The sequence below is a fragment of the Mustela putorius genome, unplaced genomic scaffold (assembly GCF_011764305.1).
Source record: "Mustela putorius furo isolate JIRA1106 unplaced genomic scaffold, ASM1176430v1.1 tig00000460_pilon_pilon_pilon, whole genome shotgun sequence".
In the NCBI taxonomy this organism is placed as follows: domain Eukaryota; kingdom Metazoa; phylum Chordata; class Mammalia; order Carnivora; family Mustelidae; genus Mustela; species Mustela putorius.
The window spans coordinates 11273342-11297867 of NW_025421389.1; the positions used below are offsets into that span (position 1 = coordinate 11273342).

The window sequence follows — 24526 nt, forward strand, 5'->3', positions numbered from 1 at the left end:
TATAAGCATGAATATTTTCTTTTTTTTAAAAGATCCTATTCGCTTATTTGAGATCAAGAGAGAAAGAACGAAAGTGTTTATGCAAGTGCATGAGCTGGCCGTGTTGGGGGAGGAGGAGGGGCAGAGGCATAGGGAGAAGCAGGCTCACACTGAACAGGGAGCCTGACTGGGGCTCCATCTCAGGTCCCTGGGATCATGACCTCAGCCAAAGGCAGATGCTTAACCGACTGAGCCATCCTGTTGCCCCAGACTTGAACAGTTTTCACTCTAGTAATCACAAATGTTTCCTGCCCCTCCTGTATGCCCTTTAGCCAATGCTAGGAATGGGCCCCTAGTGAGTCTTCTCCTTACCCCCAAGTAAGTAAACCTTTTCCATTTTTGGTCATTTCCAGTATTCACTCATTCATTGGTCAGAATTTGCAGAGTACATACTAAGTCTTAGGGCTAAGACAGCAAACACAATAGACAGAAATATTGTCATGTTGGGATTTATATTCAAGTGTGATGAGAGAGAAGAAGGTAAACAAGTAAAATATGCAGTATGGTAGGTCAGTGCTGTAGAAAAATGAAGCCTGGAAGGAGGTGCGGGGGTTAGGAAGAGTGGGGATGTGGCTCATGTGGGGTTGTAATTCCAAAGGAGGGTAGAGTTCTTGGGAAGGGCTCATTAGAAGGTTGCTTTTGAGCAGAGGCCTGAAAGAAATGAAGGGAGCTATGCACTTACCTGGGGGGAGCTTTGCTTGAGGATGCTGAGCTGCACATTTGCCTGGTTTGTCACAGGATTTGCTAGAAGTTTGACTAGAACAGTGAGTGACGTGAGATGTGGTTTGGAGGTGAAGGGAGGGGTCAGGTTCTCTTTGGGACCTGGGTGCCACTGGACGGATTTTGGCTTTCATTTAAAATTAGATGGGAAGACATTAGAAGGTTTTGTGCAGAGCTTTTATTTGACTCGACTGACCTTGTTTAGCGGATCATTTTGGTTGGTGTGTTAAGGAAAGGAGAAGACATGGGCGCAAGAAGAGAGACTGGTAACTGTTGCAATAGGCCTGGCAGGAGGGGGGGTGGCTCAGAGCAGCACGGTAGCTGTGAAAGTGGGGAGAGGTGATTGGATTCTGGATATATTTCTGGCCATGAAACCTGCAGAATTTTTAGACATACTGTGAAATGTTTGAATAATTCAGCTAATTCTTAGAATAGTATGAGTAGAATGTAGCTATTGCCTTTCCAGTGAGCTCCCCTGTTGCTGCCTTCACCCACACAGGTGGGTGAAGGCAGGACAACCTCTACACATTCTGTTAAATACGAGAGAAAAATAACAAGTGACCTGTCCTGGGCCAGAAGCAGTCATTGGAGGACAAAATGTGATCCTTTCAGTCAGCCATTTTGTTTTGACTTTGTATTTTGAATACTTATCATCTCAGAAGAAGTTGCAAAAATAGTACAGAGAAATCGCATATACTCAAAATCCAACTTCTCCCAGTTTTAACATCTTACATAACCTACAACACATTCTCCATACCAAGAAATTGACGTTGTCACATTGCAGTGAAGGAGACTACAGACCTTGCTTTGCATTCAGCACTTTTTGCATCCTCTCATTTTCCTAACATGTATTTTTATATAGCGTAGAATGCAGCCTTTTGGGTTTCAGGTGAGATTTACTGTTATTAATTATGGAATTTTCCTTCACTCTGGCAAACTGTTGTCAAATTTATTGCTAACTGTGCTTAGGTGTTAGGTAACACAAGGGACAGAGGAGTTGTATGAAGTATTCCCAGATGGCTTTTCTATAGCATGGACCTCCCCCTCCCTCTTCTTTTTCTCCTTCCTTCCCCTTTTCTTTCCTGTTCTTCTTCCCTTGCCCCCTTCCACCTCCGTGTTGTCTTCAGTACTAATCAAGGAAAGGGTGGGAGGAAGGCTGCTTTTTAGTTTCTATTTTTTTTTTTTTTAAAGGATGGCTTTGCTTCTCCACTCTGAAAAAACTTTAAGAGCGTCATTTCTTACTCAACAAAATCCATAAATCCACAGCTGTTCCACTGGTAAAAATTAACATGTTTTGTTCTTGCCACATACTGGAACTTTCTGTGGTTTTGCCTATTTTAAAATTATATGAATTCATTGGTTCTCTTACTGTGGCCTACCACTTATCAACAATTTTGTATTCAGAGCTATGTTCAGAGAGGAAAGAGAGATTAAATTTGATCGATAGCAGAAGATTTCGGCATAGTACATGGTAAATACTCTCTGGGTATCTTGAATCTGGCAGTTCCTGCTCTTGTGACCTTGTCAGTCCCTTAAGTCCTCTCTCTGCCTTGGTTTCCTCATCTCCAAGATGGGAACAGTATTAGAATCAACTCCATATGGTTATAGGGAAAGACTGTGTAAAATACTTAGAATTATATCTAACACATAGTAGCATTATTTTATCAAGAACAAATATTTGAATGTAGATTTACATTGGTATTCGTAAAAAATAAGTCATTTGTAACAGAAAATATGTTGGTCTCTTACAATTAATTTATTTCTTCAAATCATTTTAAGTAGGTAAACACAGTGCAATACTGTTTTTTAGGATGAATATTGACTCCCTTGAATACTTACATAAGCAGCATTACATTTGGAACACTCGGATAACTTACAAAGGAGGAAGTCATAGGCAGGAAAATTTAATTCTAGATTTTCAATTCTGAAAAATACTTCTTTATTTTCTTCTCCTAATAGATGCTTAACAGGTTGTTGTCTCAGAATTGTTCACACAGAGGCAGTGTAAACTGATCCTTTTTTTCTTTTCTCCATGTTAGTGGAGTAACTAACAATCCTGGGTTGCTGCTGGTTTAGTGATCCAAGCTTTTACTGGCAATACATCTGCTTGATCGCTTTTCTTTCTTCATTGGGCCTGAAGTGCCTCTTTTTTATTGGATACACTCACTGTCTCCCACCCAGGTAACAAATATAAACCACCAAAGAATAAGTAAATTTCTAAAAGATTGCAAGGACAATAAATGGCCAGTTTCCTGCTGGTGTTTCGCCAGCGGGACTCCTCACCTGTGTGAGGTTGATGGGTGGAGCGAGACCGGCCCAGCCTGTTCTGCCAGTGAGTCTGAGTTGGGGCTGGGCCCTTCCTGCGGTGCTGCAGAAGCCATTCGAGCTGAGGGAAGGAGTAAGCTCCTGAAGGCGAGCCTCCTGCCCACACACAAGCCAGCTCGCCTTGGGTAGGGACACCACGTGGCAAAGAAAACTGCAGGAAAGGGGTGCCTGGAAACAGAGCCGGAGCCTAAAAGTGCTGTGGTGATCTAACTCGGACTTATCCTGAGGCGGCTCAGGTCTGAGCTGTGGGGGCTGTGATTCTTCTGCATGCTTGTACACGGAATGCAGAGCTCCTGTGCCCTGTGTCCTGTCGGATCCACTGCTGAGTACAGTCGCTGGGAGTAACTTTTAGTACTGATCCTAAAACCTGTGCCACAGCAAGAGGTAAGGATCTGTCAGTTATTCAAACGCTTGTCTCCAGCAACATTCAGAATATTTCACGGAGTCTGTTTTTACATTTTTGGGGGGATCATGTTTCCTTGATTGCTTTTATGTGCGTGGTTAGTCACTTCATTATTCAGAAAATGAGTAATTGAGCTTTAGTATTTATCATGTTTGTAGAGAGGATTAATTGTTGAAGTAGATTGTACTACATAGGTATTGGGTTATATGTCTTACTTCCCTGGCCAGTTTCAGGAAATTCCCATTTTTCTATTTCAAATCATCTTATATCTTAATGTTTTCTGGACTTGAGGTTAATGTACGAAAGTCTTCATGATTAAAGGAACATACCTTTGTATCATAAACAACCAGCACATTAAAAAACTTTTTCCTGGTGGTTTAATAATATTTCAGTTATTGACTAATGGAAAATGGGCAGTATTGATTAACTAAAAAGAATTTAACAGACTGCATTAAAAGGCTGTTCAAATTAGCATAAGAAAATAACCCTCCAGCCCTTTTACTTTAAGTACTGTGTGTTGTTTTTCCTCATAGGCGTTAATAACCATTTCTGTCCATAAAATATGTAAATTAACTTTTTTCCTGTTGCAGAGATTATTTTTTTTCAGCACTCAGGGTAGAATTCCGTATTTATGGTGTTTCTTTAGAGCTTGGTGACAAATGCTTTTCATTAAGATAGCATGGAAACTGGAATGTTCTCTGAATCACAGATCAGCCCTATTAAGCAGCCGAACGTTTTTCTGATTCTCGGGAATGTTCCACTACCATATAAATGACACCAATATTTTAATTTTCAAAACCATAAATGTGGGAGATTTCAGAATTTACAGTTCTTTTTCATTGTCAGGTTTTTAAAAGCACCTGTTGCTCATGTGATAATGGCTTGAGACCGTAACTCGTTTTTTTAAAGTATCAGGTAGTACTATGTGGTATTCGGCAGGAGGGAACAGAAATCTGAAGTTTCTTAGGTTAAGTTTACATTTAAGATGATTATAGGAAGGACTAGAAAGTGATCCCATGTTCATGTGCATCCTTCCTTAGTGATCTCAGCTCTGAATTTAGGAGCTACAACCAGACTTGATTAAGCCGGGCTTGGAAAGCTGACTCAGGTTCTGGCTAGCCCTGTGCTTTGGAGGACTCAACACATTTTTAGACCAAAGGTAAAGAGAAACTATAGTAGTAAAAATAACTCCTGCTTATTAACACTTACTGAGGTAGGTGCTTGGCATATATAATTTTATGTAACCATTATAGTAATCCTGACTGATAGGTATTATTACTGTCATTCTCATTGTGTAGTTGTTGGAATTGAGACTTAAACAGGTCATATACTCAAGAGCTTGCAAATTGGGAAGTGATTAGAGAGTGGGTTCAAAACCTCAGGTCTGTCCGACTGCAAAATCTGTGTCTTACTCTCCTTGCTAATGGTTTTTTTTTTTTTTTTTTTTTTTTTGTGGTGCAGGCTTTTAAGATTGCCTCTAAATAAAATGTCCTCATTATCAGTTCCACGCTTTCAAATACAGAACCTTTCCACTCTGGCTCCTGGGAAAAACAAAACAAAACAAAACAAACAAAAAAAACCTAACCCACAGAAACAAATGAAAAATGACCTATGATCGTATCAGTGTTCCACACCAAACTTTATGGCTTAATAGAGGATTAGATGACATCAAAGTGAATCTGATTATACTTTAATCTACATTTAATCTGTTTTGAATCTAATAAAAATATAATTTCAAGAAAAGAGTTTTCATACTGTTAAGGTTCTAAATTTTCAGATTTCTAAAACTTCATGTAGTATTTTTGATAGTCTTCTTATCTTTGATGTTACTGAATTCCCTAAGAATATGTAATTATTATACTTCAATTTTTATAAGCAAGAATCTATGGATAGATGTCTTCCTGAAATAATTTTTAAGCTTCTTGTCAAATAGTACTAGTTCATCCTGGAAAAATAAGATCCTGGATTATTTAAAAATCCTTATTAGAGATACTTCTGTTATCTGTATATTATATCCCATTCCTGTGTTAGAATCCTTTAGCATCAGAAATTTATATCCACCCCATGTTTCCTCCTACTCTTCTCTGCTAAATTGCAAATCTTTCTGTTCTGTATTTAGAAATGCAATTAGTCAGAGTCTTTTATATAATAACTGAGGTGGTAAAGTCACCAAGTTAAAAAAATTTTTTTTGCTTCATTTTTGTGCAGAGAACAAAACAAATCACATTTATTTTAATTTGTAATTTAAATTTTAAAATAAGAACCTGTAAATTTTAGCAAGAAGAATGTATAGCTTATTTATATCATACTGTAATCAGATAAGCTAAATTTGAGCCTTTTTTGATATTACTGAAATTTATAGCTCCTAGAAAAGTAAATGTGTAATGTAAATAATGAGAGCGTCTTATCTTAACCTGATGACCATTTTCCTGAGGGAACTGTGATTTATAAAGATCTAACATAACCATGCCCTTTCTAATTTATAACTGTTTGTGTGCTCCTCTAGGAAGAGCAGCAGCCTGATCTTGCTTTGGTTTCATTCTTCACTCTGAAAAAGAGATACATTTTTATTCGAATACTCAAATATTTTTTTAACCACAGGCATGCCATTCTGCTTAAGAGTTGTGCTGAATATTCTGAAGAAGCTGTTTGTTGCCCATTTCTGCCTCTCTTTTTCCAAGTGAATTGTTCTTATCTCTTCTGTGCCTGAAAGATTCTTCTCTAAAATTTACTATAGATTTATCTTTTGGATGCCTTCGTGTCATCCACCTGCATTCCAGAGAGCAGTGCCTTTTGAAATGCCTCTTCTCCTAAGTAAATGGAAGCATGCTTGACTTATGTAACTGTTAGTAGCTTTCCAATTTTTCAATCAAGAGCCATTACTGTCAATGCTATTTTTAATTTAGCATTGTGCATGACATTTCTCAAATACCTGGTTTCCTCCCTTTGAGGTTGGAATGTACAGATAGCAAAACTGTTACAGTCGTCCACATTCCGGAACCTCATCCCTGAGCTGGTCTGTGGGTCAGTCCCTTACAGCTGTTACATGCATCCGTTAGAGAACAGTTTTTTCTCTCAACTTCCAAAATAATTTATGATACATTGATCAAAAGAGTTTCTGAACTTTCTTGTTCCATAACAATTTCAACAGCATATTAAGATTTAATACTCAAATTTATCTAAAGGTTTTCTAGGACATCTACTTTTGGTGGTGGGCAAAGACGAAGAGACATGAAATTCAAGGATGAAACTTCTGTACTCTTGCTTTAAAAATGAAAAGTAATTCCGAGGGAGACAGTGAGGATTTTACATTTTGAGTATAAATCTGATAGAAATAAGTTTTTGGAAGTTCAGAACCTGTAGATCATATTTACCTTTTTTTTCTATTACTGCAGCAAATTCTGGAAACCTAATTCAAAAATTAATCTTTATAAATTATATAGCATTTTCTAGTAAAAACAATACTATAAATGGCCATTGTACTGTTTACCAAGGATTTGCTGGCAAATCAAAAAAATAATAGTATCTCATACAATGTAATCAACAACTCTGAATGCCTTTAACAATTAAAGATAGTATAATTATGCATCAAGTTCTGGAAATAGTTATATAAGCATGTTGTATAAATTAGTTATATAAGAACTCCTTACTACTATTTTAAGTTTTCATGGAGAAAAAGAAATAAAATGATTCAACTAAAATTATTTTTACTTAAAAGTGCTAAACCTAATATACTATGCATAAAACAGTAACATTTAACAGTGATCTTTCTATCTTAAATTTTTATACCACCCTTTTCCAAGATCATTAGAAAGCCTGATTTATTTTTTTTATATAGCTCTTTGATTTATTTATTTTTTTATATAGCTCTTTGATGAAGTTTTAAATGATGCCCTTTCTTTCCTACTGATGAATTTTTCTACAGCAAAGACATTTTCCAAGACTTGAGAGCTTTCTTTGCTTTTCTAACATTTTATTTTGTCAGAGTATTTCATGTCAGCTCATTTCATGAGCTGGGGACAGAGGGAAAGGGAGAAGTAGACTACCTGCTGAGCAGGGAGCCCATGCGGGGCTTGAACCCAAGACCCTGGGATCTCATGACCTGAGCTGAAGGCAGATGCTTAACCAACTGAGCCACCTAGATGCCCCTGTTCTTATCACTTTTAAGAAGAAAATTCTAGTGATCAGATAACTGGGTTATATTTTGAGTTTTAAATCATTTAGAGTTTGATACTAACACGGACTGAGTTTAGATAACACTCAATAAATATTAGCTGTACTATAATTATTTTTATAATATTACTATATCATGGATATTACTATTTCTAAATTTTCCTTCATTTTTGGGGGGTTAGGATTCAATTTTTGTTTTGCCCTTGGGCCATGGGTGGAGCCAGGTTGAGAGAGATCTAACACAAAATAGACCAGAAGATTTTGAGAGATAAAAGAGTCAGGGACGGAATTTCTTGGACATATTCTTATTCCATCAAGTAAAAAGTTACTCTTAAGTTCGGTGCACAAGAAGCTCCTTTACTCTGATTTGGAGGGTGTTTTTTGTAAGATCAAAGAAACATCATTAGAGTTATTTTTGTGTATTTTCACTTACTGACTTAAAGAACTTCCTTTATGTCCTTCATCCTAAAAGCTTTATATATGTTAAAATTCTTTTATATTATGCAAAAGGAAAAGTTACAGACATTCTGTAGTACTCAGAAAAGTGATTTGGGTTCAGTTTATTTTGTGACTTACATTTGAGTCACGTTAGAATCTTAACTATCTAGAAATTTTTCTTTAAAAGGTTTGTAGAATTATTATTCTAGTGAATCACAGCTTAATTTCTGAGTTCATTTAATTTCAAATAAAAGCTTTGTTGGTTAGTTTGGACTAATTCAATTGATCCTCAGAGCTATAAAGTAAATAAGAATTATATTAGATTTTCTCCGGCATGAGTGTTTACTACACTGGTTCCAAAGCTATGTTTCTCAGTTGCCCAAAGATCCTTTCAGGACATATGACAGTGCGTACTTAAAAATAAGTTAATTTTTGTATCTCTTGTCAATATCCCTATTAATAAATGTGAAAATACTAAGTATTTTCAGTTCACTTCAGGTCTTTAGACTGCAAATCTTCAATCTATGCCATATTTTTTTGCTGCTGTTTAAGGCATCAGTAATTTTGGAATTATTTGTCTATACTTATACTGTATAGAATTATTTTATTTCTGTTCCTTTATTGAAAGTCACTTCTAATATGTTTACAGTACTCCCTTGTTTATTACAGTTTTTAAGATGGAACTTGGGCTTGAGACGTTATTTTTTTAAACTACTGTTTCCTTCTCAAGTCTCTTGCACTCATTTACATCCATGCAAAGGATACAAGGGTAGTAGGAGTAAAGGGAACTTATCATAGAAGTATAAAACCAAGACCTTTTTTTTTTTTTAAGATTTGTTATTTATTTTTTTGACAGAGAGGTAGTGAGAGAGAGAACACAAGAGGGGGAGTGAGAGAGAACCAGGCTTCCTTCTGAGCAGGGAGCCTGATGTGGGGCTTGATCCCAGGACCCTGGGATCAGGACCTGGACCAAAGGCAGATGCTTAATGACTGAGCCACCCAGGTGTCCCTAAAAGTAAGACTTTTAAAAGTGGGTGTAAATTTAGTTTGCCACACTCAAAGCTTAAACAAGACAAACTAAATGATCTTCTTAAGATATGCAAAGAAATTATGTGATAAAGGTTAACAGTTGTTTATTTATCTTGGCAATTAAACATAGGGAATTTCTTGAATATAGTTAAGCTCTCCATCCAAAAACCCCAAGAAAATTTTATTCATAATGGTGAGACTTAAGAAACAATCTATATAAGTCAAGAATAAGATAATTGTTTATTGGAAATTCAGTGATATTAAGTAAGTTAAAGGATTGGAAAGGAAGAAGCAAATGAACAAATCTTTTTATCTACAAGTTAAAAATCTACTCTTACTTAATCCTCATAGCATCATAATTCTGTTAGGTAGATTTTTAACTTTTTCCTAGATGAGGAAAATGAAGGACTGAAAGTTACATACTTCTCAGGGGAACAACTGGAAGGAATCAGTGGTCCTTCACAGCACGGTAATTGTATTTTTATATACTAGTGACAATTAGAAAATAAAATTTAGAAAATAGTACCATTTGCATTAGCAGCAAAAACCATAAAGTTCCTGAGAATAGCTATAACAAAAGTTCATATGACCTTTATGGGGAAAGATTAGAAAAATTTACTGAAGGATGTGAAAAATCAATCTTAAATAAGTGAAGAGATTTACTGTGTTTATGGACAGGAAGGTTCAATGTTATAAGCCAGTTTTCATCCAGAATAATCTATAATTCAATGCAGCTTTAATCAGATTCTCCCCCATTTTTTTTCCTTCTTTAACTTGGCAGGCTGATTCTAAAATTCATATGAGAAAAGTAAAAGGCCAAAGATATAAAGGCTATTTTAAAGAGTAAGTAGAGGGGCCTCTTGCTCTAGATATTAAGACTTAGAAAGTGTAAGAACTTAAGAAATTGAGGTACAAATGGAGGGAGAGAGACTGACAGAATTGAGAGAACTCAGAAACAGACCCCTCACACACTGTACACATCTTTCTTTTTTTTTGTCTTTTAAAAAAAAATTATTTGTTCATTTGGCAGAGAGAGACACAGCAAGAGAGGAAACACAAGCAGGGGGAGTGGGAGAGAGAGAAGCAGGCTTCCTGCTGAGCAGGGAGCCCTATGCAATGTGGGGCTGGATCCCAGGACTCTGGGGGATCGTGACCTTTGCCAAAGGTAGACACTTAACGATTGAGCCACCCAGGAGCCACACATCTTTCACTTAAGAATCAATAATCTTAAAGATTAGGGGTCAAAAGTGAATATTCAGTAGAAGGTGATGAAATTACTGGTTATGAAGAAGGGAAAAAAATAATATGATTATATCTCAACCCCATTCTAATCATACAGAAGTTCCAAAAAAAAAAAAAAAAAAAGAAATAGATTTAGAGGAAATAGGACATGTTTTTGACCTTACTCATTTCCTTACTTGAAAGCTATGGAAACCATACTTAAAGTCATTTTAAAATCTGTGCAATAAAAGATAAGTCACAGACTGGGAGAAGATATTTGTAATGTGAATAATTAACAAAGGATTCATTTCTAGATTATATAAAGAATTCTTGTTCATCAGTAAGAAGAAGACGACATCAAACAGTAAAGTGGGCAAAGGGTATGAACATTTATTTCACTGAAGAGCAAAAGGGAATGGCCAATAAATGGATGAAATATTGCTTAACCTGATTGTCAAGTATAGAAACGCATATTAAAGTGGGAGAAAATTTCATACTAATCAGTTTGGTATCAGATAATGAAATGAAGACTGGGAACCCAAAAATTCATCCTTTGAGAGTATACATTTTGATAAATCATTTTAGAGAGTATTTTAGCAAAGTTGAAATATGGTTGAAAAATAATATCCTCTACAACCCACATCTGAACTTGAGTGCTGTCCAGGGAAAACACTTAAGAGTTGCTCAATGCAATATCGGTGGTAATAACAAAAACTTGGGAACTCCCTCAATGACAGTCAGTAGGAGAAGAGAAGTCTGAGTGGTGGTATATACTTATGAGGGAATCCTGTAATGTAGTTAAAATGCATATACTGAATCACAATTACATATTTTGAAAATACATAATTTGGGAGAAGGTTTAATATAGTATGATTCCATTTCTGCCTATTTTAAAAACATTTAAATGATAGGATATATTCTTTATGATTACATACATGTGTAAAGTATAAAAACTTATGTCATCAATTAGCCAATACATAGTAATAAAAAAGGGCAATTTTATAGTGCTCCCCTGAATGGCAAGCTAGAAAAACAGACAAATAGAAAGCAATTATAGAAACCTATACTAAGATGGGTCTGTTCATTATTTGGATTGTGGTGGTGGTTTCAAAGGTATATGTGCATGTCAAGACATATTGAATTATATATTTTAAACTTAGTTTATCATATGTCAACTGTACCTCAATGAAGCTCTCTAAAATTTTTTAAAAAACAAACACAAAAAAGTATATGTGGTAATAATACTGAATTCCTGATAAAGGTTCTCTCTATATGAGTATGGGATTGGAGAAGATAACCGTGCTCTATATTTGTAGTGCTTAGTTTTTTTTTTTTTTTTAAAAAAAGGAAAAATGAATCTGAGGAAATATATGGCTAAATGTTAAGACTGAAAAGCTAGATGATATGCACATCGATATTGTCATATAATTCTCTTAAACTTTTCTATATAATCAAAAATATTTTTTAAAGTAAGCATACCTATACAGGGCTCTACTACTACTAACAGTTGCTTGTTTTATTTTTTTTTCTTCTGATATTTTGATTATTTTAATTTATTTTTTATTTTCAGCATAACAGTATTCATTATTTTTGCACCACACCCAGTGCTCCATGCAATCCGTGCCCTCTATAATACCCACCACCTGGTACCCCGACCTCCCACCCCCCGCCCCTTCAAAACCCTCAGATTGTTTTTCAGAGTCCTTAATTTTTGATTACCCAGGACCTCCTAACCCAGGCCTAGTTTTCTGGTCACGTTTTCCCATCAGTTTGGCCTGAAAACAGTCTAAGCAAGTTTTAGGCCAGTAGGCTTTTAAATAGTAGTGAGGTTAAAACTAAGCATGTACTACAATAGACTTCCCCCGCCCCCCAACAGTTTTTTTCTGCTGGAGCCTGGGTGGCTCAGTCAGTTAAGCATTGCCTTTGGCTCAGGTCATGTTCCCAGGGTTCTAGGATTGAGCCCTGCATCGGGCTACCTGCTCAGTGGGGAGTCTGCTTCTCTCTCAGCCTGCTGCTCCCCCTGCCTGTGCTGTGTGTGTGTGTGTGTGTGTGTGTGTGTGTGTGTGTGTCAAATAAATAAATAAAGTCTTTTTTAAAAAAAATATTTAAAAAAAAAGTTTTATCTTTTTTTTCTTAAAATTCATTTTTAGGATACTCCTTTGAAGAGCAGAACTTTAGAACTTACTAGTCCGTGTATATAAGAACAAAGTGAGAAAGTCATTTTGATGTTTCTTAGAGGAAAATCCTTTCTTCATGCTTATTGGTATGACTAGATATATTATTTAGCCTTAACTAAAAGCAAGTTTATGGAATTTTGTTTTTAAACTCAAATATTTTCATATTTGTTTAACAAAATGTTTCAAAGTTTGCAACAGAGACAAAGCTTGGGAGGTTATAAGATCCTTAAATATCATGTAGTCCTGTTACCTGTCAGAATTCCAGTTCTCTTCCCCTGTTAAATTTCCACCAAATGGCATCGAATATGTGTTTAAAAACTTCAAGCAAAAAAGGATATTGTGCACAATCGTGAAAATCCACTGGACACGCTAAACATTATTTTCATACTTTATTGTACCTTAGGTTTAGTAATAATAATCTCTTTAAGTATTATACATCCCACCGTTACTCTTTCATTCATCTGCTTGACTTTATGAATTTATTACTGATCTTAGAACTCTGTGCTTATGATCAAATAAACCTAATGCTGCGATCCTTATCTGGCACAAATATCTTGTAATTTAATTTCCTGAGAAATTAATGTAAGCCCCGCATTCAAATCAGTCTAGAAGATTTCTGAGACCCACCCAGTTTAGAGAAGCCTGGTTTCGGTGAAATACTGAGAAAGTAAGGAATCTTTGGTTTTGCTAGAGCAAAATTATGCTGTGTAATTAGCAACACCTGGTGCCCCATATCTCCATGTCAAGGTTCACTATGGCCTACTGAACTGTATGCTTTTAGTGTACCCTGTAAGCTGGTTATTGGTATCATAAAGATCTACCTTGGAGATACTATGTTGTGTGTCATACTGCTAAAGCTTTTAACTACTGGAAAGACTGGTCTAGTTGGGTTTTTCTGTGGTTTAAAAAAAAGACCGCAGATGTAAAAATCTATCCTGTGTGAGGAACATGGAAGAAGTTAGCATTGTGGCCCATGTTGCATTTCAACTCCAGAAAAGGGAATTTGAATATAAACTGGCATGATTTGCTTTTGTGTAAATATTGTTTGTGTTTTACTCTTGATCTTTGATCTGTTTTATCTGTTGAAATGCTGTTCACCATTTTCGTTTCTGTAATCCAGCATGTTTGGTGGACCTTAACCCTAACACCCTTATGGTGGCGTCCTAGTTTCCTTTGTTGAAACGGGTTTATAAGCACTTAACTGTCTAAAGCCAAATCTCTACTCTACCTTCCTCAATAGAAGTCTTCTGATGTGAATGACAGTATTCCATAATTCTCTTCCTCAAAAGGTAGATTCATTAACTTAGTTTTCTGGTTTGTTATAAAGCAGTGGGTGGGGACAGTGTCCATGTCCGCAGTAAGCTTTTTCTGGCCATATTACTACCTAAGAAATGGGAAGGAAATATAAAGAACAAATTAATACAAAGAGACATTTATATTTGGAAGTATGGTTAGATATTCAAATCTGAGTATAACTAAATTGAATATTTTTATTAAATTCCCAATACAATGAAATTTATCCATCTAGATGGATAACTCATTATTCAGTTAGGGATGCCAGAGCCTTTTACCACAACTGTCTCTACCACAGTGGACAGTTAGATGAACAACGATAATGACAACACTATAACTGTGTAGAACATAGTTTAATCTTACTTTGAAGACTTAGAAGTCATTTAAGACTGTATGTCCAGTTATCATTTATCAACATTGGTTATTTTGGTATCTCAGATTGGAATTATAGATTAGTAGGTAGAGATCACACACACACCCATCCCAGTCTCATTACAAGTTGGATTTAAAGTTCCCACTTTATTTTAATGGGGTTTTTTGTTGTTGTTTTGGGTTTTTTTTGAAAGGTAGCAGAAGCAAGGTACCCAGCTACACAGAGTAGAAGCCAGGTTGTACATATGTTGGCAACATTTCCCAGGAGCCTCAGGTGCCAAATGGGATCACAGGGTTGGTGATGACACTCTCCATTGGTTCTAATTTTGTCCCCGCCCTTACTTAATTGAGTCTTATGTCAGTATTTAGGAAAAATTAGCATGAACAGTCTTGACCCTAACAGAAAAAGATGGCCAAGTTTCCTTGTTCTTGAGCCAAACTTAGCATATCAAAAGTGGAGTGAGAGCTGTCTTGTGTCCTGGAAAATGCAGTTCTACATAGGCTGCTCTCTGACTAATGTAATTTTATTGTGTATGAGAGTTTGGTTGGAAGATCATGATTATAATTTATTTCCATACAGTTATCACTGAATTATGAATGTGTGTATTTCCTGGTTAGCACAGAATTAATTCCACTCATTCCAGATATGATACTGCTAATTGCTGTGAAGAAATCTATTCCTTTCTCTCCTAGCGGGGTACCCAGTTCAGTATGGCAAACGACTCATGAACTTTTTAAAACTGTTCTAGCTCAGTTTGTACTGAAAAACTGTCATTCTCTTCCTTTCTTTTGGGGAGTGTTACTATGGACACATAAATTTTTATTTATTTGATGTTTTACAGTAAGTTGTCATCACTGGTTATGATGTTCGAATTTTCATTATGTCCCACAGCTGGCCAGTGGGAATCTTTTCACCTGTCGTCTTGGCACGGCTTCTTCTGGGTGTGGGTGTTTCCCTTGCTGTTACAACAGAATTTCCCCATCTCACCTTGTGCTTTTTGCTGTCAACTTGCAAACAGCCATTTCTCCAAGGAGTCTTGCTTTATTTCATTAAGGAATGATATTTAGCAAACTCACTCCTGAGACCAAAGGTGTTCATTGCAACTGGAATGTTATTGTTTCTAAACCTTTTCATTGACAAGAGCTTAGAAGAAATATGTATTTTAATTTGAAGTTCATGTTCACATTTCCAATTCAAGAGAACATTACTGGGGTTTTTCCTTGATTTCTTTGATTTTCTAATTGAATCACCTTTCTCTCACACTGAAAACCTTCATTCCTAACAACATTCATACATTTGTCCTACAATATGTATAAAATTACTTCAGAATCACTCTTCCAATATTATTACCAATAGTAAAACAGTTGAATGAAGTTAAATATTACTTTGTAATTTTTTTTGGTCTTAGAATATATTCCCCTAAGCATGGCCAATTTACTCTTTCCAAGTAATTTAAAGTAGTTGCTCTCTGTTGACAATGTTAACCAAGTTGGTATTTAGATACATTGTGTCAGATTATTTTCAAAATTAGGATTTGCTTTTTTAATGTTTTAAATTCTATTTTGAACATGTGAAAGGAATGTTAACATAATTTAAAAATGAAGCTATATAAAAAGGTATATATATTCAGAGCAGTTTTACTTTCTTCACCCATTTTCTTTACCCATTTTTATTAATTTCTGTTTTATCCTTCTAGTGTTTCTCTTTGCAAAAATAAACTCTTAGGTGCACACATACATGTGTTTGTGTTAATTTATGTGTGTTTGATATATGCATTCCCCATTCTTCTACTAAGTATAATGTTCTCTACCTTCCTTTTTGACTTAATATGTTCTGAGGATTACTCTGTATCAGTAGGTAGAGGGCAGCTGGGTGGCTCCGTCAGTTAAGCGTCTGCTTTCAGCTCAGGTCATGATTATCAGGGTCCTTGAATGGAGCCAGAATCATAGTTAACTCATCCAGTTCCCTGTTAATGCACATTTGAGTTTCTAAAACACAAATTGGGTTATTTTCAAAGTAACTTTTCTAAAATATTTAAACTGTTCAGTGTGTTCTCACTGCTGGCAATCCAGGCTCTATACAAAGGCCTTTGCATACCTCTTCAACCTCATTTCATACCACTGTCTTCCTCTCCCACAGTTCTCGGTGCCTTACAGATCCGATGTGACTTCTTCTTACCTTCCTACCCTGACCAGCCCATCCAGTATAGTTTCTTTCCCCTTGCCATTATTCCTTCACTCTGTTTCCTTACAAGCTGTTAAAAGCAATCTGAAATTACCTGGTTGCCTTCATTTAGGCAATATCACATAGAGTTGGGTTTTGAGCCAGACCTCCTGATCTTGAATCCTAGTTATATGGCCTTTGACTATTACTTAGCTCTCTGTGCCTGTGCCTTAGTTTCCTCATCTGAAAAGGGGGATAATAATAGTAGTTTCCTTACAGGGCTCTGTGAGAAAGGAATGGTCAGTAAATAAAAACACTTGTGTAGTTGCTATGTGTAGGAAGTTGCACTTCCTAAGTATAAAATAAATGCTGGCTATGTTGGTATTTTTATTTAGTTGTTCATTGTCTTTCTTCCTTCAGTAAGCTATGTGACAGCAAAGAGCTTGCCTAAGTTGTTCCCCACTGTAATCTCAGGACTTGGAACATTTCCTAAGAAATAGTAGGCACTTTCATATTTGTTGCTGAATGAATGAATTGAAGTTCAATTCCTCTTCCTATGAGACATTCTTGAAGATTGGAGACCAAAAGAATGCTCTCTCATATACATCATATGCGGTTGTCAAATTCAACTCAGATTTTTATCAAATTTGTCATCAAAGGACGAATGCCTACTATTAACATGTATCTTGGAAGTTCTGGCCAATTATGAAAATCTGAAACAGAAGTAAAAACTTACTCCTATCAGAAAAAAGGACAGAGTTACCATTATTTGCTTTGATGGAATTATATATCCATGAAATCCAAAAGGATCAATAAAAAATCCTTTTAAAATTGTTGAGAGTTTAGTAAATGATCAGATTTGAACTATAAATAAAGAAATTGTTTTTCAGTATACCAATAATTACCAGTTAAAGCCATAGTTGAAGAAAAGTACTATTCTACAAGAGGAGTAACAAATGCAGACTACTTAGGAATATTCCTAACCAGACATTTTTGTGGAATGTATCTTTTCATAAGGAAAAATAGAAAACTTACTGAGAGGTAAGAGGTTTAGAAAAATGATGACACACCCTGTTTCCAGATGATAATATTGAATATTGTAGAAACTAAAATTCTTTCAAATTATATCACTGTAATGTTGATACATAAAAAAGTTCAGTTATTGAAAAAAACCAAACTCATTTATACTTTTTTAATAAATCTTATCAAAATTATTTTAAAGTTTATGTAGAAAGTGTTTGAGAATGAACAGAAATGGTTTGATGGCCATTCTTTAACAGAGATGCTTAACACATTATCTGCTATCAACTAGGGGAGTACAATACTCCTACAAATCCAGTGACTTTTAATATAGTAATATTATGTGTGAAATACTTCTGAAGTTACCCAAGTATGCTGTAAATGTCTCACTAGCAGGAGAGTGCATGGTTTACATTTACAACAAGGAACCTTAGATAGAAAAGAGGTTGTAATTTACCCAGATTTTCAGGGCTTGTCAGTAGATACAGCATCAAAATTATTCTGACAATTCTAAGTAAATTTTAAATAATGAATGTAGAAAAATAAATTCCTTATTTAATCTGTGTTGGGTCTATGATGACTACCTTGTTACAGTTTGCGTAGGATTTCCTGGTTTTAACACTGATAATCTCATGTTCTAGGAAAAATGGGCAACTCATAATGGTTGATCACCCTCATACAGTTCATAGAAAAGATGCTTCTATCTGTAAATATTATTTCTCATAAAATGGAAAGATATAGAAGGCAAATGGCTGATCTGATCCATAAATCCCATCAAAGGCCATCTTGGAGTTCCCCAGGTCACATGTTCTTTCAATACACAGAGTTCCTACAAGAGGCTTCATGAGTTCAGGGGACTTAAGATTTGGGGTCACTCAAGGATCTTTACATGGTAGGATTCAGTAAGACTCCCACTAATTGTTGGCAGAGTGAGTAGGAGTTTTGAGGCCATTGTGGCTTCTCTCTCACAGCTAATCTCTGAGCTTATACTAGTTGTTATATGTTGACTTTTAGAGTAATTTTTCCTTTAGGTTGCACTTTTCAGAAGTCATTTTTTCCAGGGATTTGATTGTTTTCAATTTTTTGGCTGTTGTCTTTCTCAATATATGGGTCAGTGGGTATATTTTACTGCATAATAATGTACTTATTTCTTGCCTATATCTAAGAGGAATTAAGGTGACATATTAATATGTTATAGAAGTATGTTAATAGACTGATTTTTTTATATTGTATATGTATTTTATATAGCTATTAGTTTGACAAGTGTGTTCTATATCTTAATGGGATTATCCTCTTTATAAAACAAGAAAGAGGGATTTGTTTCTTTTTTCAGTTTTTTTTCCGGTTAACAAAAACTTTAAAAATTCTAACCACCACGTAAAATATTTTAGAAATTTACTAAAAATGTAAACCACATTTACACATTTTAGGTCTTACCTATTATAAAGATTTCCAAAGGAATATAGTAGAGTAAAACTCGAGTCCCATTCATAATCCTGTAGCATCCTTGGGTATGCCTTGGGAAGATGGCTGGTTTACCAATCTTGATTTATAGATCACAGATGATATTACTTAAATTTGCTGACAGTCTCATCAAGTAGGATCTCAAGTTGGTGAGAAGAAGGCATAAAATTCTGATGTTATTTATAGAGCAACTGTTCTTAAACCTCTGCTAGAATTTTCCTGCAGAATATAAAGTGTTCTTGTAATAGTTTGTTTTGTAGTCAGCCTGTTGAGATCTCTGTTGTTTTTTTCACAGTAGGTAAAAATGTAACTTCTTGCCACAACTAAGGTATTCCCTCTTTGTTATTATTTTTTAGTGTCTAAAAAGCACGGCAAGCTCATTACTTTCTTACGCACATTCATGAAGTCTCGTCCAACAAAACAGAAGCTGAAGCAGCGGGGGATTTTGAAAGAGAGGGTGTTTGGTTGTGACCTGGGGGAGCACCTTCTGAATTCAGGTTTTGAAGGTAAAAATAAAATTTATAATCTCATAATTTAAGCTTCAATTTCTCCATATCAATTCTCTAGAATCCATTTTGAAGCAGATTACACAAGCAATATCTATTCCATTTAAGCTCAGCTGCAAGGTATGGAACTTTCCACCTATCATTTGAGTTCTGAGATAACAGAATAAAGAAGGTTTAAGAATGCACTTTATCATCAGAGATGCTCGTGGTCTGTAGGATGAGTAAGACTTTCCTGCAAAGGAACGGTTAGACTTCCTTATTTTTGTATCTGTCCAGATAGCTTTCTCAGCCAGTTTTCCTCTCATATTTTATTATAAATTGTTTAAATTCTATTTCAGCAAAAAAGTCAAAGTTTGAGACTATAAAATACCAAGACCAGTCTCCCAATTTTTATTGCTAAAAATTTAAATTTCTCTATAAATTAAATTCTGATTCAAGAACTCAGTGGTTGGCTAAATGGATGGAGGGGATGAATGGATAGGAAGAAAGGAAAAATTTAAAATATAATACATAATATTTTAAAGTCTAAGTGCAAACAGAATAATCACAAGAATGCTATATTTATATAGTATATACGTAGTTGTGAAGAGAAAGGAGATATAAATATGGATAGTTAGATATAATTATATAATGTGTATAATCCTTCTTTCTTATATTTATTCTGTTTTAGTTTGGACTTTAAAATAGTATCCATATTCTATATAAAATTGATTTTGTACCAGATTTTTCTAAGATGAAAGCTCCTTTCAGAGTACTGCTTTGCTAAGTGACTCATTCTTTGAATGGTATTCCTAATGAATAATTAACTTTATAGAGGATTATCCTGTTAACGCTTTATAAACTTTTGAGCACCACCCTGTCGGAGCAAGTAACAAGCCGGACCTGTTTCTTCCACACAAAGTGTTGTAAGAAATCATGTAGGAACCTGACAAGGCATTTTAAAAAAAATTCTTTAAGTGATCTCTGATGCCAGGATTACTCAGAATGATCTTACAGTATTTCAGCTACCACAAACCATAATGTTTATAATTGAGTTGTTTAAAGATTATATCACAGTTATCTAAAGAACTGATTTTTTAAAAAATCTTGTCACATAGTACTTTTTTGTAGATAATGTGTCATTTACCTAGGCATCCTTAATTATAGAGTTAAATGTTTTTTGTTATCTTAGTTTCTTTTTTCTTTTGTATCTCTTTTTCATTTTTATTTCTTTTGTATCTAGTTTTGTTCAGCCTTGCTTGGATGTGATATTAATATGAGGGAGTGTTTTCTCATTTGTTCTGCCATGCTCTTTAGCTTTCACACATCAACTCAGCAAGTTTTAGTTGTACTTAGAAGTTTTGGGGGTGTTTCCATTGTTAGTATGATAGGAGAAGACAGATGCCAGTATCTCATTTCTTTATGAAAAATAACAGACTTAATAACTACAGTGTTGATGCATTCCCTAACTATGATACCTTTATTCTAGCGGAGCAAAGAGTTTTCAGGTATCATTTATTTTTTTATAGGACTTGTTTTATTTGTTGCACAATTTGAAATCACATTTCCTTAAAATGAGATTTGAAATGAAATTGTAAAAAAGTGAGAACTTTGTAGAAAGCTTGGTTCTCTAAAAAAAAACAAACAAACCCTTAGAGTTGGCTCAAAATACAAAAATTTAAAAACTCAAGGTGAGGAAACGCTGTTGCCTGAACATATTTCTGTGTTTGAGCAAGTGGCTTTTTAAGAAAACGACTATAAGTACAGAAATTTTTTTTTTTTAAGATTTTATTCATTTATTAGAGAAGAACACAAAGAAAGAGGAGAGGCGGGGGCGGGGTGGGGGGGAAGCAGACTCCCCACTGAGCACGGAGCCTGACACTGGGCTCTTTCCCAGGCCCCTGGGATCCTGACCTGAACTGAAGGCAAACTCTTAACTGACTGAGCTACCCAGGTGCCTGTAAATATACAGAAATCAGAGCACACGGGGGTGAGGGGGGGAAGGCCCAAATAACTCTGAAATTAATCCTTTAGCTAATCATATTTTCCTAACCAAAAATCATAATGCACATTCTAACAGCTAATAATACTGTACCAATGTACTCCTGGCCCAGAAGCCACCAACCTGACTGGAAGTCGACTCTTTCATCCTCTGTATCACAGAATGCATGCATGATATCTGGCATATAGAAGGGATTAATAAATGACTGATGAATGAGTGAGTGAGTGGATGAATGGATGAGAAAAGGGCAGAAATGAAACTGCAACTGTCAAGAAAAAACAAAGACCAGTTTGTGTCCTACTTAATAGCATACTTCTCATAGCCATGATTCTAATCTTAAGGGTCATCAGTTTCAACTTCGACGTGTGCTTATGTTGCCATGATGATATAAATACTAAATAAAAGTGGATCGTCTTATAGGATGTGTGGGGATAATTCTTAAAGCCCTATCATCTTTCGGAAGAACCAGTTTGAAGGTTTCAAGCTGTGTTTTGACTGGGCCGTTGTTTACTATGCACTTGCCTGGTTTGTTAGATGGTTTGGAAGGAAACGATAGTTAATAGGATGCCTTTCTAACTAGGATATCTTCTAATACTGCATTGGGTTCCCATATTGCTTTCTTATATGTTAGTGAAAAGAGAAACCAAATCTTTTCTTTTTATCTGCTGATACTATTTGTCAGATTCTACACTCTTTTCTTTAGAATGAAAGTTTGTGCTTTTCTCTTTCATTTTGCTACCCATTTTAAATAACTGTCTTATTTGTCTCTCTTAAGAATTCTAAGTAGTAGCGTTGTTCAGTTGGGTAATTTTATTTATGAAGACCCATTATGTGATTAGTGGACATTCAGTCTTTTTACCCAGGGAACATAAATTATAAAGAAACAATTCAGGTGTTTTCAATGAAGTATTATGTTTGCAGAACCTTAGCCATATTATCAGGGAAAGACTTCCAACTCCCTGCATTTTTTAAGTTTGCCTACCTGTTTGGGAGACTATAAGCAGGTATGAATTTAATTTCACATGTTTGTGAGAGCCCCAAGAGAATAATCTATACTTTTTAATGGATGGTAGCTTATTTTTGTAAAGATTATGTAATGTATACTAGGAGAGCCTGATAATACAAAAAGAAAACCCTGTATTCTGAAGGGCTTTATGTAGCAGGGTGAGTTAGCATGCTAATTTGGAGCATACAGAATGAGAAGTATCTTTTCAGAAAAAAATTAAAGCTCTGTGTGCCTTTCTTTCTTTGAGTCATTAAGTTAGTTACCCCAGTAGTCTCTAAATATATTTGCTTCGAAGTAGGTGATAGAAATTTTCCAGGTTCCAATTCATTTTATTTTACTTGTAGTTTGTAAGGATAGAAACCTAAGGCACTGAGGTTATCATTGATGGAATAGTATTAGAAGCAGGACTCAAGTTCATGTAAGATATTTTATATTTTACATAACAGTTTGATGTAGAGATTGCTCATAATATCAAAATGAGTCCAAAAAACATACTTGGCAACTCTGCCTGCCCTTCATCTCCCCCAACTAAACTCAGTGCCTTTCTTGTTACTAAAACTCTTGGACATCTTTAGAGGTAGAAAGCACACAGTTGAAAATGAGTACAGTTTCTCACGAAAACTCAGATTTACTCTGCTGACTTGGTCCTATAACTTTGTTGGGTTCACAAAGGCACTTATAAATTAATTCATTTGTTAATTTTGTACATTGTTTCAAGACATGCTCCTGGATTTTGAATACACAAAGATGGATGAAGCATGGTTTTTCTCCTTAAAAGCATGACAAATAAAGAGTAATAGTTGGATAAACAAGCAAGTAATATTTCAAAATAGCATAGTTCTTTGGGCTCCTAGAACGTAGTGCAGCTCCGTCTCCTTGGAGATATTCACAGAAGGCTTGCTTAAGAGACGCAGTTCATTGAGGTTTTCAACAACAGCCAGGTGTTTTTTACAAGAAGGTGATAGTAGGAAGAGAGACCAGGGAGAGGAGTCTACCAGAGAAGACCAGTCTACCAGACTTATAAAATGACTGGTTTGTACGGCAAAAGATGAGACTTCAGTTGCCCTAGAGCTGTGAAATATGGAAATATGGTAACAATAAGTAAATGCAACTGTGACGGACCTTATACTTTAGGCAGTATTTTGCCATGGTTAAAAATCAGCTTTCTCCTTGGACTGCTTGAGTTAGAATCTCATTTCTGCCATTGTTTCCTTCTTGCCCTTAGGTAAAACTTCGTTAAGATTCAGTTTCCTCTCTATATGATGGGGATAATGATAGAGCTTTCTTTCCCTGTGAATTTCTGTGAGAATTAAATGGGAGCATCTATTGTAAAAAAATTAGCTTGGCACATATTACATGCTCAGTAATATAGTTGATTTAAAAACTTTTTCAAAGCTAGGGAGTATACATTTTAAATGTAAATTGTAGGATCTGACAGAATTTAAAAGATAGAATGCCGGAAGAACAGCAAAAGGCAGGAGAACCAAGAAAAAGTCTGTTATAATAATAAAGTGGTATTATATGTGATAACTAAAATACATTCGTTAAATTAACTTACTAAAATATCTGAATTGCTTCATTTCCCAATCTGAATGTTTTATCCCTTGTGTAGTAGTTTTCTGTAGACCAAATAATGTTCTCCAAAGCTTCTTTCCAGGGATTTTAGCTAACACTCTCAAATGAAGATAGTAATTAAATCTGGTAAATTCATCATTCTGCATTATAAGACAAAGTTCAGATTTCAGCTACTGTACAGTTTTGAATGATTATAAAAAATTCTTAATTTTATACCTCAGTCTTTTCTAGACTATAGGCCTGGAACAGCTGTCCATTTGTGTCAGGTACTCAGTGAGGTGACCAGAGAGAGGACCCTTCTTTTCTTTCTACTTATTGATGAGCTCATAGTATTTAATGTAAAGCAGTTTTAATATAAGGATAGGCAGGAAATCAAAAGATTCCTTCTACTTGAAGTTGCTTTGACCTTTGCCTTATGTCAGTGTTTGGTTTATTGGATAACATTTAAAATTAGCAGTAGCTATGAAAAGATGGAAGAAACTTTTCAAAGTGAGAAATTGGAGCACTTCTAGGCAATTATAGTGTTGGAATAAGCATTAACTTTGTATATCCATTTTCTATGTATGAAATTCAGCTGAATATATATATATATATATATATATTTAAGTCTGGCATGGTTT

The 24526-nt window shown here is 35.2% G+C and overlaps 1 protein-coding gene across 8 annotated transcripts in view; it reads left to right on the forward strand.

Moving 5' to 3' along the window:
• ARHGAP32 (Rho GTPase activating protein 32) overlaps positions 1–24526 on the forward strand; it is a 297156-nt gene that overhangs the window by 239808 nt on the left and 32822 nt on the right. For 6 of the 8 annotated variants that reach the window (XM_045080353.1, XM_004763903.3, XM_004763904.3 and 3 more), the window contains one exon: positions 19195–19344. In XM_045080353.1, the coding sequence (XP_044936288.1) occupies positions 19195–19344 (150 nt within the window). Of the gene's footprint in view, positions 1–2862; positions 3469–4527; positions 4647–19194; positions 19345–24526 lie in introns of those variants that run through there. The other 2 variants (XM_013062156.2, XM_004763908.3) reach the window with 2 other exon arrangements.